The sequence below is a fragment of the Zonotrichia leucophrys genome, chromosome 1A (genome assembly GCF_028769735.1).
Source record: "Zonotrichia leucophrys gambelii isolate GWCS_2022_RI chromosome 1A, RI_Zleu_2.0, whole genome shotgun sequence".
Classification (NCBI taxonomy): domain Eukaryota; kingdom Metazoa; phylum Chordata; class Aves; order Passeriformes; family Passerellidae; genus Zonotrichia; species Zonotrichia leucophrys.
The window spans coordinates 21,771,764-21,784,611 of NC_088170.1; the positions used below are offsets into that span (position 1 = coordinate 21,771,764).

At 40.6% G+C, this 12,848-nt stretch overlaps 1 protein-coding gene across 1 annotated transcript in view; it reads left to right on the top strand.

The window, feature by feature from the left end:
- Window positions 1-991: 991 nt before the first annotated feature.
- TBK1 (TANK binding kinase 1) overlaps window positions 992-12,848 on the top strand; it is a 28,031-nt gene continuing 16,174 nt past the window's right edge. The window contains exons 1-7 of the mRNA XM_064701863.1: window positions 992-1,080; window positions 4,938-5,058; window positions 6,740-6,880; window positions 7,723-7,852; window positions 8,394-8,575; window positions 9,370-9,530; window positions 11,401-11,511. Coding sequence (XP_064557933.1) covers window positions 4,972-5,058; window positions 6,740-6,880; window positions 7,723-7,852; window positions 8,394-8,575; window positions 9,370-9,530; window positions 11,401-11,511 — 812 coding nt within the window. The 5' untranslated portion in view covers window positions 992-1,080; window positions 4,938-4,971. The remainder of the gene's footprint in view (window positions 1,081-4,937; window positions 5,059-6,739; window positions 6,881-7,722; window positions 7,853-8,393; window positions 8,576-9,369; window positions 9,531-11,400; window positions 11,512-12,848) is intronic.

The window sequence follows — 12,848 nt, forward strand, 5'->3', positions numbered from 1 at the left end:
CTACAATATAGCATTATAAAGCAAAGTTCAGATGCCAACAAATGGAGAACATAAATTAGGCATTTATATTAAGGCCATAAATGCATCAATGTATCAAAAAGCCCTTAGTGCCTTGCAGCAAATTTATCAGTTTCACTAGGGAGAGCTTCAGAAAAACTTGAGTGCTCTGTAAAAAGTGAAGCAGACAAAGTCTGAACTTTTGATAAAACTTACGAAAGGTAAGATAGTAACAACAAAGAAAGCCTGGGAGCAAGAGGCTGCTGTCAGTTCCTCAAGAGAACAGGCTTCCAAGGTTTGGGAAGATGGCAACTCCAAACAGGAAATACAGAGCATCAAAAGAGGGATCGTCTTGGAAGGTAAAAAAAAATCTTTTCAGTATTTTCCCACTATAATTATGATCAGATTACATTATGCATAAATTATAAAGCTATCAATATTTCAGTATACAGATCATTTACTGTAACAGCAACATTACCAGACAGACAAGAAACACATAGCAAGGGATAAATCAGCCGAGAACTTTGGTTTAAAACATCAGTAACAACTAAGCGGGAGCGGGAATGTGGGAATTGCCAGGATTTCCTGAGGTTTTAACGAGGTGAAAGAGAAATTACACGGGGTGGGAAGACATTTCTCTCGGGTATCCCTTGAGCCCGCCCTGGGGAGTCGGGGATCCCACAGCCCCGGCTCGGCGCTGGGGCAGAGGCAGCTCTGCCTGGGGAGCCGAGAAAGCGAAACCTCCGCCGGACCGATTACGCAGCAAAATAATCCCCATGCAACCCTCCCCGGAAACGCTCCGGGCGCTGGTAACATCGCGCCAGCGAAAACACCCGGAGTGACCGCTTTTGTCCAACACCCCGCTCCCACTTTCCCATGTTCCCACATATTTTCCTGTCAGGCGATCCACCGCCTCAGAGCTGGGCGGCGCATCCTCGGCCCCAACGCGCGGGTTCCCGCACAGGCCCCGCCGGGCGGGGAGGGCGCGGCGGCCCGGGCGGTGCCTGGCCCGCTCCGCCTCCCCGCGCCGCGGCAGGAAGCCGGAAGCGGCCGGGGCGCTGGGCAGGCCGGCGGGAGCGGCTGGTGCGTGGGGCTGCGGGGCTGGGCTGGCCAGGGCGGGCTCGGGGGTGGCCGCGGAGGGCCGGGCCGAACCGAGGTGGGCTGCGCCGGCTCGTGCCCTCGCCGCCATCGCGCTGGTGCTCAGGGGAGGCGGCAGCCGCCGGGCGCGGTGGTTTCAGTTTCCCGGGGCGCCGGCGGGGCCTTCGCGGGAGCTGCCGGGTCGCGGGCGGCGCGCCCCGAGGTAGCGGCGGGCCCGGCCGTGCAGTCCGAGGGGTGTGAGGCGAGGCCGGCCCGTGGCCTCTGCGGCGTGCCCGGGGCCCGGCCCATACCCCGATCTCGGTGACTTCTCTCCCCGTGAATGTGACTCAGGAAGCGGTGTCGCCTTCGTGGCTGTAGGAGTTGTTAAAGTTTTACGTCGGGAATCTCGTCCTGCTGCGGGGCGAGCCCCGGTGCTGTGCCCATCCCCTCCCCGCCGAGGGAAGGACGTGGCCCTCCGCTGGTTTCCTGGAGCTGCAGTCCCACACAGGCCGAGTCCTCTGCCTGCAGTACGGGTTGGACATTCCTAGAGTAGGGGTGCTGAGCAGCACTGGAGCCAGGCTTGCCATTGTGTGTCTTTGTTAGGCTTCAAGCAGCTCCTTATGTGGCCAAGGGCAGGATATTTCCGTGATTGAGATGCCAGCTGTTGGACTGGAAACCCCCTAAGGAGGTTGTAGCTGAAGAAAGCAGGGGTAGGAAGCAGGAGCTTTAGGGGGAGAACCTTATTTTCTAAGCCTTGAGAGACGGCATACAGGGAAGTATAAAACGTCAATAGTTAAAAGACTGTGAATAACATTTATTTGGAATCTCAGCACCTTGTCTGTTGGCTTTGGTGGCATATAGGATCTTGCCTGTAAGCAGAAAGTGCCATCACTTAAACTTCATCGTCTGTCCCTGCTTGCCTGGTGAAGTTGTAGATTGCAGCTGTCAACAGGGGAGCCATACCTGCTTTGTGTGCTTATCCCGTGTGCCTGAGGTAGCAGAAAATGCCTTCCTGTTAGTTAGGAGCAGGCAGTACTCCTGCTTCAAAACTGCATTAGCAAAGCAGTCTTTTTTTGTTACAATCCCCTCTGCTGATAGATTAAAAGAGTAGTAGCATGACCAGAAGCAGAAAAATCTTCAATAAAAAACATGTAAAAAGCAGCCCCCAAGCCCCTGAAATGCTAATGAGTCATGGGGGATAATAAATCAAACTGCAAGCTGGAGAGATTTCTTTAGATGTATATGAGGAGCTTTTCACTCATCTAATACCAGTCTTAATGACCATAAGTGAGATATGAAGAAATAGCAAGTTCAGCATTAAGTCTAGTGACAGGATCAATCACAGAGCTAGAGCCTTTTTAAATTTTTTTCTTTATTATTATTTTAATAGGAAACCCTTAGTAACTTCATTTAGAAATATAGGGGAAGAAATGAAGAGAAAACTTGAGATGCTGAGTATTTAGCAAATATCAGTTATGACTTTGTCAGAGAACACATAGTATTAAAGGAGGCCTAACATGTTAATCGATCTAATTATTATAATTTGAAGGTTAAAGCTGAATGAGACTTTATTCCTTAGATGTGAAGACTGCCAAAAAGAGTGTACTCTTTTAACAAAAAAGGATAATAGTGCAATACTGACTTTGTTTTGCCACACAGTATGTACCCTGGGATTAATATTGCTATATTTATATCTATATATTGTTTTAAGAGTGAAAAACTCGAGACTTTGAGAATCCATTAAATGACTTTCTGATCTGGGTTTATTCTTAATATCCACTGAATGATACCGAAGATCATCTGTTGCAGTCATGTTCTTTTGTTTTTTCATCCATTGACCTTTGTGCATATTTAATTATAGATTAAGACTGTAAAGAAAAAGAGCTGATCTTGTACATAAGCTACCTCATCTTTATTATTTTGGGAAATGTAATAATCCAGTCTATTAATGGGCTGCTAATTTTTGGTTTTATTTGAATAGATTTTGATGGAGAATTTCTGTGCACTGTCTGTCTCATTAGAAAGGATTCGTTATGTTTCTGTGTCTTGCTATGAGTCCATGAATGTTGTTTTGAAGTAAATCACAAAATCCATGCTTACTGGTAATGTGCCAGCTGGCCTGTTAGGAGCAGGAGTTTAATTATGAGAGGAATGTTTAAACTTGAAGATTTTACAGATGGTTTGCAGAGCAGGCTGTGCATTATTGCTTTGCATCCTCTCTTCTGTACCTTCTGTGTCTGCATTGTAGAGAGATCATTGGCATCTACAGTAATTGCCTGATGGGAGAAGTCATCTTATCCTACTATTGCAAATTGTCTTGTCAGAGTGAACCAAGAATTGTCACGGTTGGGAATGTGGCGCTAGGGTTTGCTTTTTTTTTGTTGTCTAGATGTGACATAAAATCTTTTGTCCCTTCCAGAGGCATTAAGAACTTTTGCAGATGGCATTGCTGCGTGACTCTCAGTTAACTGTGGAGTAATGTCAGGTCTTTGCTTTGTGTCATTGCATTCTGTACGCTGCATGGATGCATTCTGTATGCTTTGCTTGGATGCTTTGGGACAGCTTTGCAGGAAGCCGCACATCTCACCTGCGGGAGCAGCCGGAGGACAGTGTGCGGTCTGCGGCCGCCGCAGGCAGAGGGTGCCCGGAGCCCGTGTGCGCCCTGAGCGGGCCGGGAGGGCGGCGCTGCCGAGCGGCTCCCTGCGCTCTCCGGGGCGGCTCCTGCGCACCGGGGAGCTCCCAGAAAGTGCCGCTTCTGCCAGCGGATACAGGCCGTGCTGTCGTGCCTCGTCTTCAGCACTTACAGGAAAGGCTTCTTTCTCTGAGTATCAGTCAGCAGTTTCCTGTCAGATACCACGTGCAAGTAACATGCAGCGTCCCCTGCCAAGCTGAGCGGAGACCAGCACTGTAGGAACTTCCCTGCTCCAGTTGCCATTTTGCAATTCTTTAGGTTAGGCAAGCTCCATCTTTGATTTTAGAGCCTTTTCCTAGGTTGAATGGCAATATCAGTGTGTTAATTAAACTAAGAAGTTAAGGGTATTCACCTGCAGCTCCTGCTGTTTTGGCAAACAGGAAAATGTGGCAGTTCTAATGTTCTATTTTATGTTAGTAATTTTAATTTAATCAAACTTTTTTCCTCTTTCATGTGAATCTGTGTAGACCGAGTATTTGACAGTTCATATTTCAGGAAGGGTGGGGAAATTCTGTAGATGTGACATACCCAATATGAACTTTTAGAAATGAGAGAAATGTCTCTTAATTTCTTTCAGTAGTAATTGCTGGCTCCAGCTAGTGGATGTAAATGCTTCTGTCAATTGCAGCTTTTTTCAAGCTCATGTAAAAGTAGTTTTTTATGTGTTGTTAGTCCATGTCCTTTCACAGTTCTACTGAAATGCAACTTCCAGAGCCAAAGTGATGTAAAATATCTGTATACATATCTAACATCATCTCTAATGTTTGTTCTTTGGCAAATGTACAGAATAATGGAACTCAGTTTCAGGTCTTGCTTGCCTTTAAAAGACCTTGTACATGTGTTTTTGCCTCTTTTCTATATGTTTTGTTACTTGTTCATTTCAATGCCATGTACAATAGTAGAGAGATTATAAGATTTTCACCTTTCCAATTGATCTTTCAAACAAAATCTGGGGAATACAGATCTTAAATGCAGAGAGGTGTTGTGTCAATGGCATTAGTTTTGATTGTTTGACTTATTTTTGTTTCCATGTTTCACTTCTAATTCCTCTACTTGGTTGTTCTTCATTCTACATGTCATTGGGGTTTGGACATTTATATTTCCTTCTAATTTAAATAAGTCATGTATTTTACTAAATTATAATTCAGTGTATTGAACCTTCTGTTTTAAGGTGAAAAAGAAAACTGTCTGATCAAAGAGCAAAGATGCAGAGCACTCCAAATTACCTCTGGCTGTTGTCTGACATTCTGGGACAGGGAGCAACTGCAAATGTTTTCCGGGGACGACAGAAGGTTTGTGAGGAATTTTCATGTGCAAGTAGCATCATGAAATCAACAAAAAAAAGTTCAAGATTTACGCCTAAAGCAAATGTATCTGTGTAATTATTTATGCTTAGTTTTTAATTTCTAGTATTTGTCTAATTTGAATAAGAGTTCTGTAGTTAGATTTCTAAGGATTTGTTCTTAATGTTGCATTATTTTTCCTTGTAAAATACGTTTCTTCAAATTCTTCATTCCTTTTTCTTCATTTTTACGAAAAAATAAACCTTATTCAAGAATATGAATAGCAACAAATGACCTACCAGTTTCTATTACATGATCCTATTATATATATCTTTGTTAAACTGTCTTTTCTTTGGTTTTTATCTGTTGTTTTGAAACCTGTTCTGGTGATTTTTTTTTTTTTTGCGTGAAATACTCTTATTGTAGTGGATGAAGCTGTTGTTAGTTGTTATCTGTAAGTCAGTGCTTTTTATATGTCTTCTTGGTGACATGCCTTGGGTAATCAGTGCGAAATAGTAATTTTTTTGCTGTGCAAATGATACACTGCGGTGTATGTTGCAACCTGAGTGAGGGGCTGAGAGGACCTTACCTGTGTAGGTCATTTGTTTCTATGAATTTCACAATATGTCTCACAAAGCAAGGATAAGTATAGTTGTGAAAGTTGCCTTACAGTAGTGATAGTCTGTGTGAAATCAGTACAAAGTGATTTGTAAGATACAGTGTTTCTGTGTTCCACATACCGGTGTGAAACAGCATTAAGCAATAGTTTAGCAGTTAGTGTGCTTTTCTGGGTGGGTGAATTTCAGCACAGAATGATTCCCCTGTAAACCATGGTTGCACCTGTGATTGCCCTCACAGTCTGAGCCTGTGACCTGTGGCTCATTGTCAGTGGGGGAAAGCTTTTACCTGGGCCCCAGTAGTGCATGTGAGCACAGCAAGGCTGTGTCCTTAGAAATAATCTGTTGCACCAGCTGCTAGTGCAGGCTTAATCCTAGGGTGGGCACAGGAAGATGCTTTGCCCTGAGAGGGACAGGAGTTGCACTTCCAGCTGGTGCTGTTGTTGCCTGAGTATGTTGAGGCTTAGTCCCTCTGGAGAACTTGAATCTGACTAAGCTCCTGATTTATGCTCCTGACACTTATTATGTGGGTTTGAACTGCTTCAGGATTTTACATGAGTGGCATGTAGTGCTCAAAACTGCCTTTGAAAAAACAAAATATTGGTTTATCACTATAAAGAGAACAGTAAAGAAAGAAGAGAGCAACATTCAGCTACCAGAAATTGTCTTTTAGCTTAAGTAAGCCAAGTATGTGCATGCCTCTCATTACATTCATTAGTGCAAGTAACTCTTGCCACGGAAAAATATTTTTCAGCTAAGCTGAGGATTAGTTTTTAAGTGTGTAGCCTTTGTTATACTAACAGTCCTCTTTTTTAAGAACTCTTAGGTTTTGTGACCTAATGAGTTTCCTTTCAGCTAGTCTTTTTGCTTCTAATCTATATTAAACTAATGCAATGTTATTTTTGTAGCAGAATCTTTATTTCCACCTTAGCACAAAGTAGTATTTTGAAATATTTTTAGACTGGTTATACTAGCATATATAATAGAAAATCAAAAAATGCTTGGATAATGTCTATGTGTACATTTACAATTTTTTGCTTCTGTTTGATGAGTAGTTTGTTTGTTTTCAACAGAAAACTGGGGATTTATACGCTGTCAAAGTATTTAACAGTATAAGTTTCCTTCGTCCTGTGGATGTTCAGATGCGAGAGTTTGAAGTATTGAAGAAACTAAATCATAAGAACATTGTCAAATTGTTTGCCATTGAGGAAGAGGTAATGAACTGTGTTTGTGATCTGAGATGCATGGAAGTAACTGCAGTAACTGGTTTTTTTGTTTTATCTACAACCATAAAGTGTGCAGTTGCATTTTTAAAGAATGGTAACATACATGGTGATACAAATACTCCCACCCAACCACCACCATATTTTGGTTTTCTTTCTTCTTTGTTGTTGTTGTTGCTGTAAGAAAGAATATGCTTGCTTTCAGTAGGTGAAACATCTTCAGTGTGTAGGCTCAAGTAATGAATCTTATCTTGAGAAGCCGCCTGTCCTAAGTTTTATCCTGAATTAGCATTTTTAAGGTATCTACATGTACTAATATTTAATAGTTGAATAAGGGAACTGTTTATAGTTGAAGGTGTTTTGGTAATCCTGACAATTTTATGCTTTTCTTTTTCAACCAACTAAAATGGTGACATAGGATACTACTATACAGTAGTATAATAGTATAAATTGGAGCAGTTGAACTGAAACTGAGACTCTTGAGTTTAAATGATCCAGATGATGAGATGAGTAAAGAGTAAAGGACAGTTGATATTCTCAGCACTTACGGTGTGCAGTTTCTCACTTGTCCACCTGTCAATGCTGCTGTCAACCTGCTAGTGCCTAGCACTTGAGGCTTTCTTATTTTCCCCTCTCCAAGTTGGAATACGTGAAACAATATAAAAATCCACCTGCACTTCTTTTGAAGATCACCAGAATGGAAATTATGATATAACTATAGATTTTACTTTTCTTTTTTTGAAAGTAAGGTCTTGTGGTTATAGGTAATTTCTGACATTGGTGTCACAATAGTCAGATTCTTAATCTCTTTTTGATTTTTTTTTTTTTTTCAGACAACTACTAGACACAAAGTACTAGTTATGGAATTTTGTCCATGTGGGAGTTTGTACACAGTTTTAGAGGAGCCGTCTAATGCCTTTGGTTTGCCAGAGTCTGAATTCTTAATTGTTTTGAGAGATGTGGGTATGTAGACTTAGCTCTTTGGTCTAATTTGTTGACTGAAACAATCTCATACTTGTTTTATTTACCTTGAAGCAGCAAGAGACAAATTTACATGACTGTCAATGAATGGAGCAAATTAATATGGTCATATGGAATCACATATTTATATCTGTGTTGGTATAGGTATCTGCATTTATGTGCAAAGTATTGATGTATTTTTTTTCTTTATTTCAAGATTAATTTTCACATATTGAACAGACTTTTAGTGATAATTTCAGAAGAGTTAATTAGAAAAATAATATGGCTTACCTTTGTTTACCTGCTATAAAATTTACTTTATGGGAGAGATGTTACTGAGGGCGAGAAATGCTGTAATTTAACTGTTTAGGAAGAAAAAAAAGCAATCTGTGGTCATGGTATTTCTGTTAATGATGTGTCCCTTCTCATTCCCATTTCCCAATAAGAACATAAGTGTGTCTTCTAGCATCAGTTACAATTCAGTGTTTGCACAGAGTGTGTCCCAGTGTGTACATGAATTCTGTATTTGTTTTTTCAATTGAAGTGGCTGGGATGAACCATCTCCGTGAGAATGGAATAGTGCACCGTGACATCAAGCCAGGCAATATAATGCGTGTTATAGGTGAAGATGGGCAGTCTGTTTACAAACTTACAGATTTTGGTGCAGCGAGAGAACTTGAAGATGATGAACAATTTGTTTCTCTGTATGGCACAGAAGAGTATTTAGTAAGACCATATGATTTAATTTTCTGTTGAAGAAATTTTTGAAGCCTGAGGCCGTTCATGATTATAGTTGAATAGATCAAGGTTAGGTTGTTGGGAATTAGTATTTAAACCTTTGTATTACAATTGTTTTTATAACTTTCCACTGGATTGTTTCACCTTGGGTCATGCCATCTTCTGCTGGAGTAAATACATCAGCCTTGAAATAATTTCCAGGTCCAGCTTTAACTGTTGCCTTGTGTGAAAGGAGGGACAACTATATTTTAGTTATGAATATATTTGCCTTTATCTCTGTAGATGTTTTAATTTGTATTTGAGCTACTTGGGTGACATTAGGTGTGGTTAAGATTCATGTGAAACCTTGGCTAACCAAAGAGAGGCAGGTAGAGAAGTATTGAGACAAGCACGTTAGTATGATTTTCTTCCTGCTATGTTTTCCCACATGTGAATCACAGCTGATACTCTCCTCTGCTATGGATCTTTTTTCCATTTGGTTTCTGTTGTTTCAAAATCATCAGGAGGAATACTGAATTTCTTCTCTTTTTTAGTGGTCTTTTATACTAGCAGTCACTCTCCAGCTGAATTTTAAAATATTTTTTGCAAACTTTTTAATAAAAGCAACAGTCATACCTAGGAATATAGTGATACTTGTCAGAATGATACAAACAAGCTTTTCTTTTTTAAAGAACTGCAAGTTTAGACTGACAAATTACCTTGCTGTGAAAGGATAAATTGGGTTTTTTTCTTCATAAAGCTTCATAAACCAATTGTAACTTTTTTTTTTTTTTTCTCTTTAGCATCCTGATATGTATGAGCGAGCAGTTTTGAGGAAAGAGCATCAGAAGAAGTACGGAGCAACAGTGGATCTGTGGAGCATAGGGGTGACCTTTTACCACGCTGCAACGGGGAGCTTGCCTTTCCGACCTTTCGAAGGGCCTCGTAGGAACAAGGAAGTGATGTAGGTAATTTAGAAGGAGAGTTTGATCTGTTGGTAAATTAAATCAGCCCTTGAAATGCTTTTTACCAAGGAATCCTACACACATATAGAAAAAGTTTAAAACAGTGAAAATATGAAAGGAAAAACACTCTCTTGTTGCGGTATGGCCCCAGCAGGCAGCTGAACATTACAGAGCTCTTCACTCACTTCTCTGTAGTGGCATGGGGGAGAGAATTGTAAGGGTGAAAGTGCAAAAACTCATAGGCTGATCTGAAGACAGTTTAATAAGTAAAAAAAACTCCACAAGAAACAGCAGCCTTTGCCTCTTCAACCCCAAGGGAAACAAAACCAAGGAACACAAGTAATGCAGAAAAATCCCCAGTTGCTCATGAGCAGCCACCTGATGCACAGTCAGTCCCTGACTAAATGCCACTCTGGCAAATTCTTCCCCCCCTCCTCCTTAGCTTCTGTGTCTGAGCAATATGGTGTGGAATGTCCCTTGGGTCAGCTGTCCTCCTGTATCCCCTCTGAACTTCTTGCCTGGCCCCAGGCTACTTGCTGGTAGGGCAGTAGAAAAGTAGAAGAGGCCATGATGCTGTGTAAGTGCTGCTCAGCAATGGTGAAACATGCCTGTGTTATTGACACTGTTTTGGTCACAAATCCAAAACATGGTACCATACACTACTATGAAGGAACTTAACTCTAACCCAGCCAAAATCAGTAGAAACATTCTGCTTCAACAAGGATTTTACTGTGTGGCACCTTAAGATCTGAATTAAGCATTTAAATTGAGAAAGACCTGAATTGAGTTCCCCCAAAATACTGGTGTTTTTCCACACATCTTTCCTTCAGCATGGCACTAGCTGCTCTGTTGCAGTGCCATTTATGTAACTTGGATGCTCAGGTGAAATGATGGTATTCTGAAAAGGGGTTTTGGTGCTGCAAATTTTTGTTGTCCTTTAAATGATGGTCATACCCAGCAGTCTTGAAATGAGTGCACTACCAATGAGACTGACATTTGAGTAGTATAGTTGTGGAACTGCAGCTGCAGATAACAGGGATGGCTCTTGAATGGAAAACAGAAGATATGCCTATGATGTGACAATTGTATTCGATTCCTGTTTCATCTTAGTCTGGTTCTATTTAGTTTTTCTGTGTGTTGCACTTTAAGAATAAAGCAAGGTGGTACTTGGAACCTCTAACATGTCAATACCATCTCTGTTCTGATGCTCCATGTAAAACCGACTCCAGTTTTCTTAGTTGAAGAAATTTTCCATCTTGTGATTTTTTTCTCATAAGAATTCTAGTAGCTGCTTGAGAGATGTTTTGTATACATCTTGTCCTCCAGAAGAAGAAAGCACAACTGAAATATTCTGTTGCAACAAGTTTATTGATCCTCATTTCGTTTCATGAAAAATTTGCGAAATACTTGCCTGAGCAATACAAAGTTAAACAATGCCAAATTGTGTCCAGATTTCTGGATGTTCCTTCTCTATGCCCGAGCCACTTTGTGGTGGCTGAATGTTGTCTATGGCTGTGGAACATGCTTGAAGTTAGCATGTTAATGTGTAAATTGAACTAAATTGACTTTGATTCATTAATCCTTGTGAAAACCTTTGGTTCCCTTCAGTTGGAAATATCTCCAGAAGTTTTCCCCAAGGCTGAGGTAGACAAAATTGCTTCTCCAGCATAGCTTTTTGTTCTTTACTCTTTTAGCACTGCTCTGTCAGCTTGTAAGTGAAGTTTGGGAATTTTTGCACCATCTACAAATTTAGGCCAGCCTGTCATTTAAATTTGCATTTTTTCTGCCCCTTTGAGGATTAATTACGTAACCTATATATGTATAAGAGGTAGTAGTTGAAGTTTCCATCATTTTTGTCATGTATTGCAGGTATAAAATAATCACTGGAAAGCCTTCTGGTGCTATTTCTGGAATACAGAAAGCAGAAAATGGACCTATTGAGTGGAGTTGGGACATGCCTGTTTCTTGTAGCCTTTCAAAGTAAGTTTGAACTTTCAAATGTTCACAAAGTGTTTCAATGCCACTTGATTGGGCTTTTCCAGTTATTTTCTAGGATTGGGTCTTTGGAGCAGAGGTCTGATGCGTTTTTTTCTTGGAACTCTTCAGTACATCAGTACAGTCTGATATTTGGTTATCAAGTGGTTTTTTTCTTCCCATCTGTCCAAATAGTTCTGATTGCTAATTTACAAATGAGCACATCTGATGTGGTTTGAGAAGAAATACTGCACTTTTTCCACCCTCAGGAATGAAGAAACAATAACTTTGATGGCCCTCATTTCTTGCAAGAATGTGACTTCAGACGTGACAAAGATTATGCAGTAGGAAGGAAATTAAAAGCAAAGACAATTCAGAGGCTTACTTTTTGCTAGGAGAAAGGTCACAACAGTGCATTTTAACACATATTTGCATTTTTTCAATTTTATCATCATATTTTTGCTTCATATGTCCATAATATTCAGTAGGAAGAGCCATGGAAGATCTAATTTTGGTTTTTTGATTTTGAAAACACCTCCCATAGCCCACTTACCCATTTTTCTTCCTGAGACTTCTTCCGTACTTTAAAGTTACTAATCTTTCATGGTAAAGGAGGAAATAAGTTGTTCTATGAAGAGACTGTAGAAATAAACCTTTTTGAAAGCCAAATGTGTACATCCTTAAGGAGTGTAGAGTCAAAGTCTGGTTTATATGAATTCATTAGTTTAGAATGTGCAGAATTTGCAATTTGCATGTATTTTTCATGATACTGCTCATTTGTTCCTCTACTTATTCTGGACAATTGAACTGCTTGAAATAATAAAGGAAGGAGATTTTTTCTCATTAAACATCTGCTCACAGTAATCCTTTTAAGTAGTATTCAAACAGTATTCAAAGTTTAGTACTAAAGTGAGTTTGAGCAAAGCATTCACTGACCTCCAATGCAGTCAGCAGTGTGCTTGCAAGCCACTGCAGCTTGCTCCAGAATGTTACCAGTTCTACTGCTGGATTCAGGCTTGATGTGTACATAATGTTAAAATTTCAAGAAGTTGTTCATGGTAATGCACAAGTGGGATCCATAAAGTTCCTTACCATTCAGATGCTCAAGGCAGAAATGCAAGAAATTTAAGCTGACCTTTCTCCTAGAATAGTAATAACTGTAAGGCAATGGGTAGCACAGGGTTTTTTTCAGCATTGAAGCTGCATGTGCAGGGTACTTATTTAGGCCCATCTCAATCAGGATGAATTCTTAGTGTTGACAGTTTAAATAATGAGTCTTTGCTAATCCAGCTGATTTTGATTGAAAGCAACATGGTGTGCTCACACAAGCATCACCACCAGCA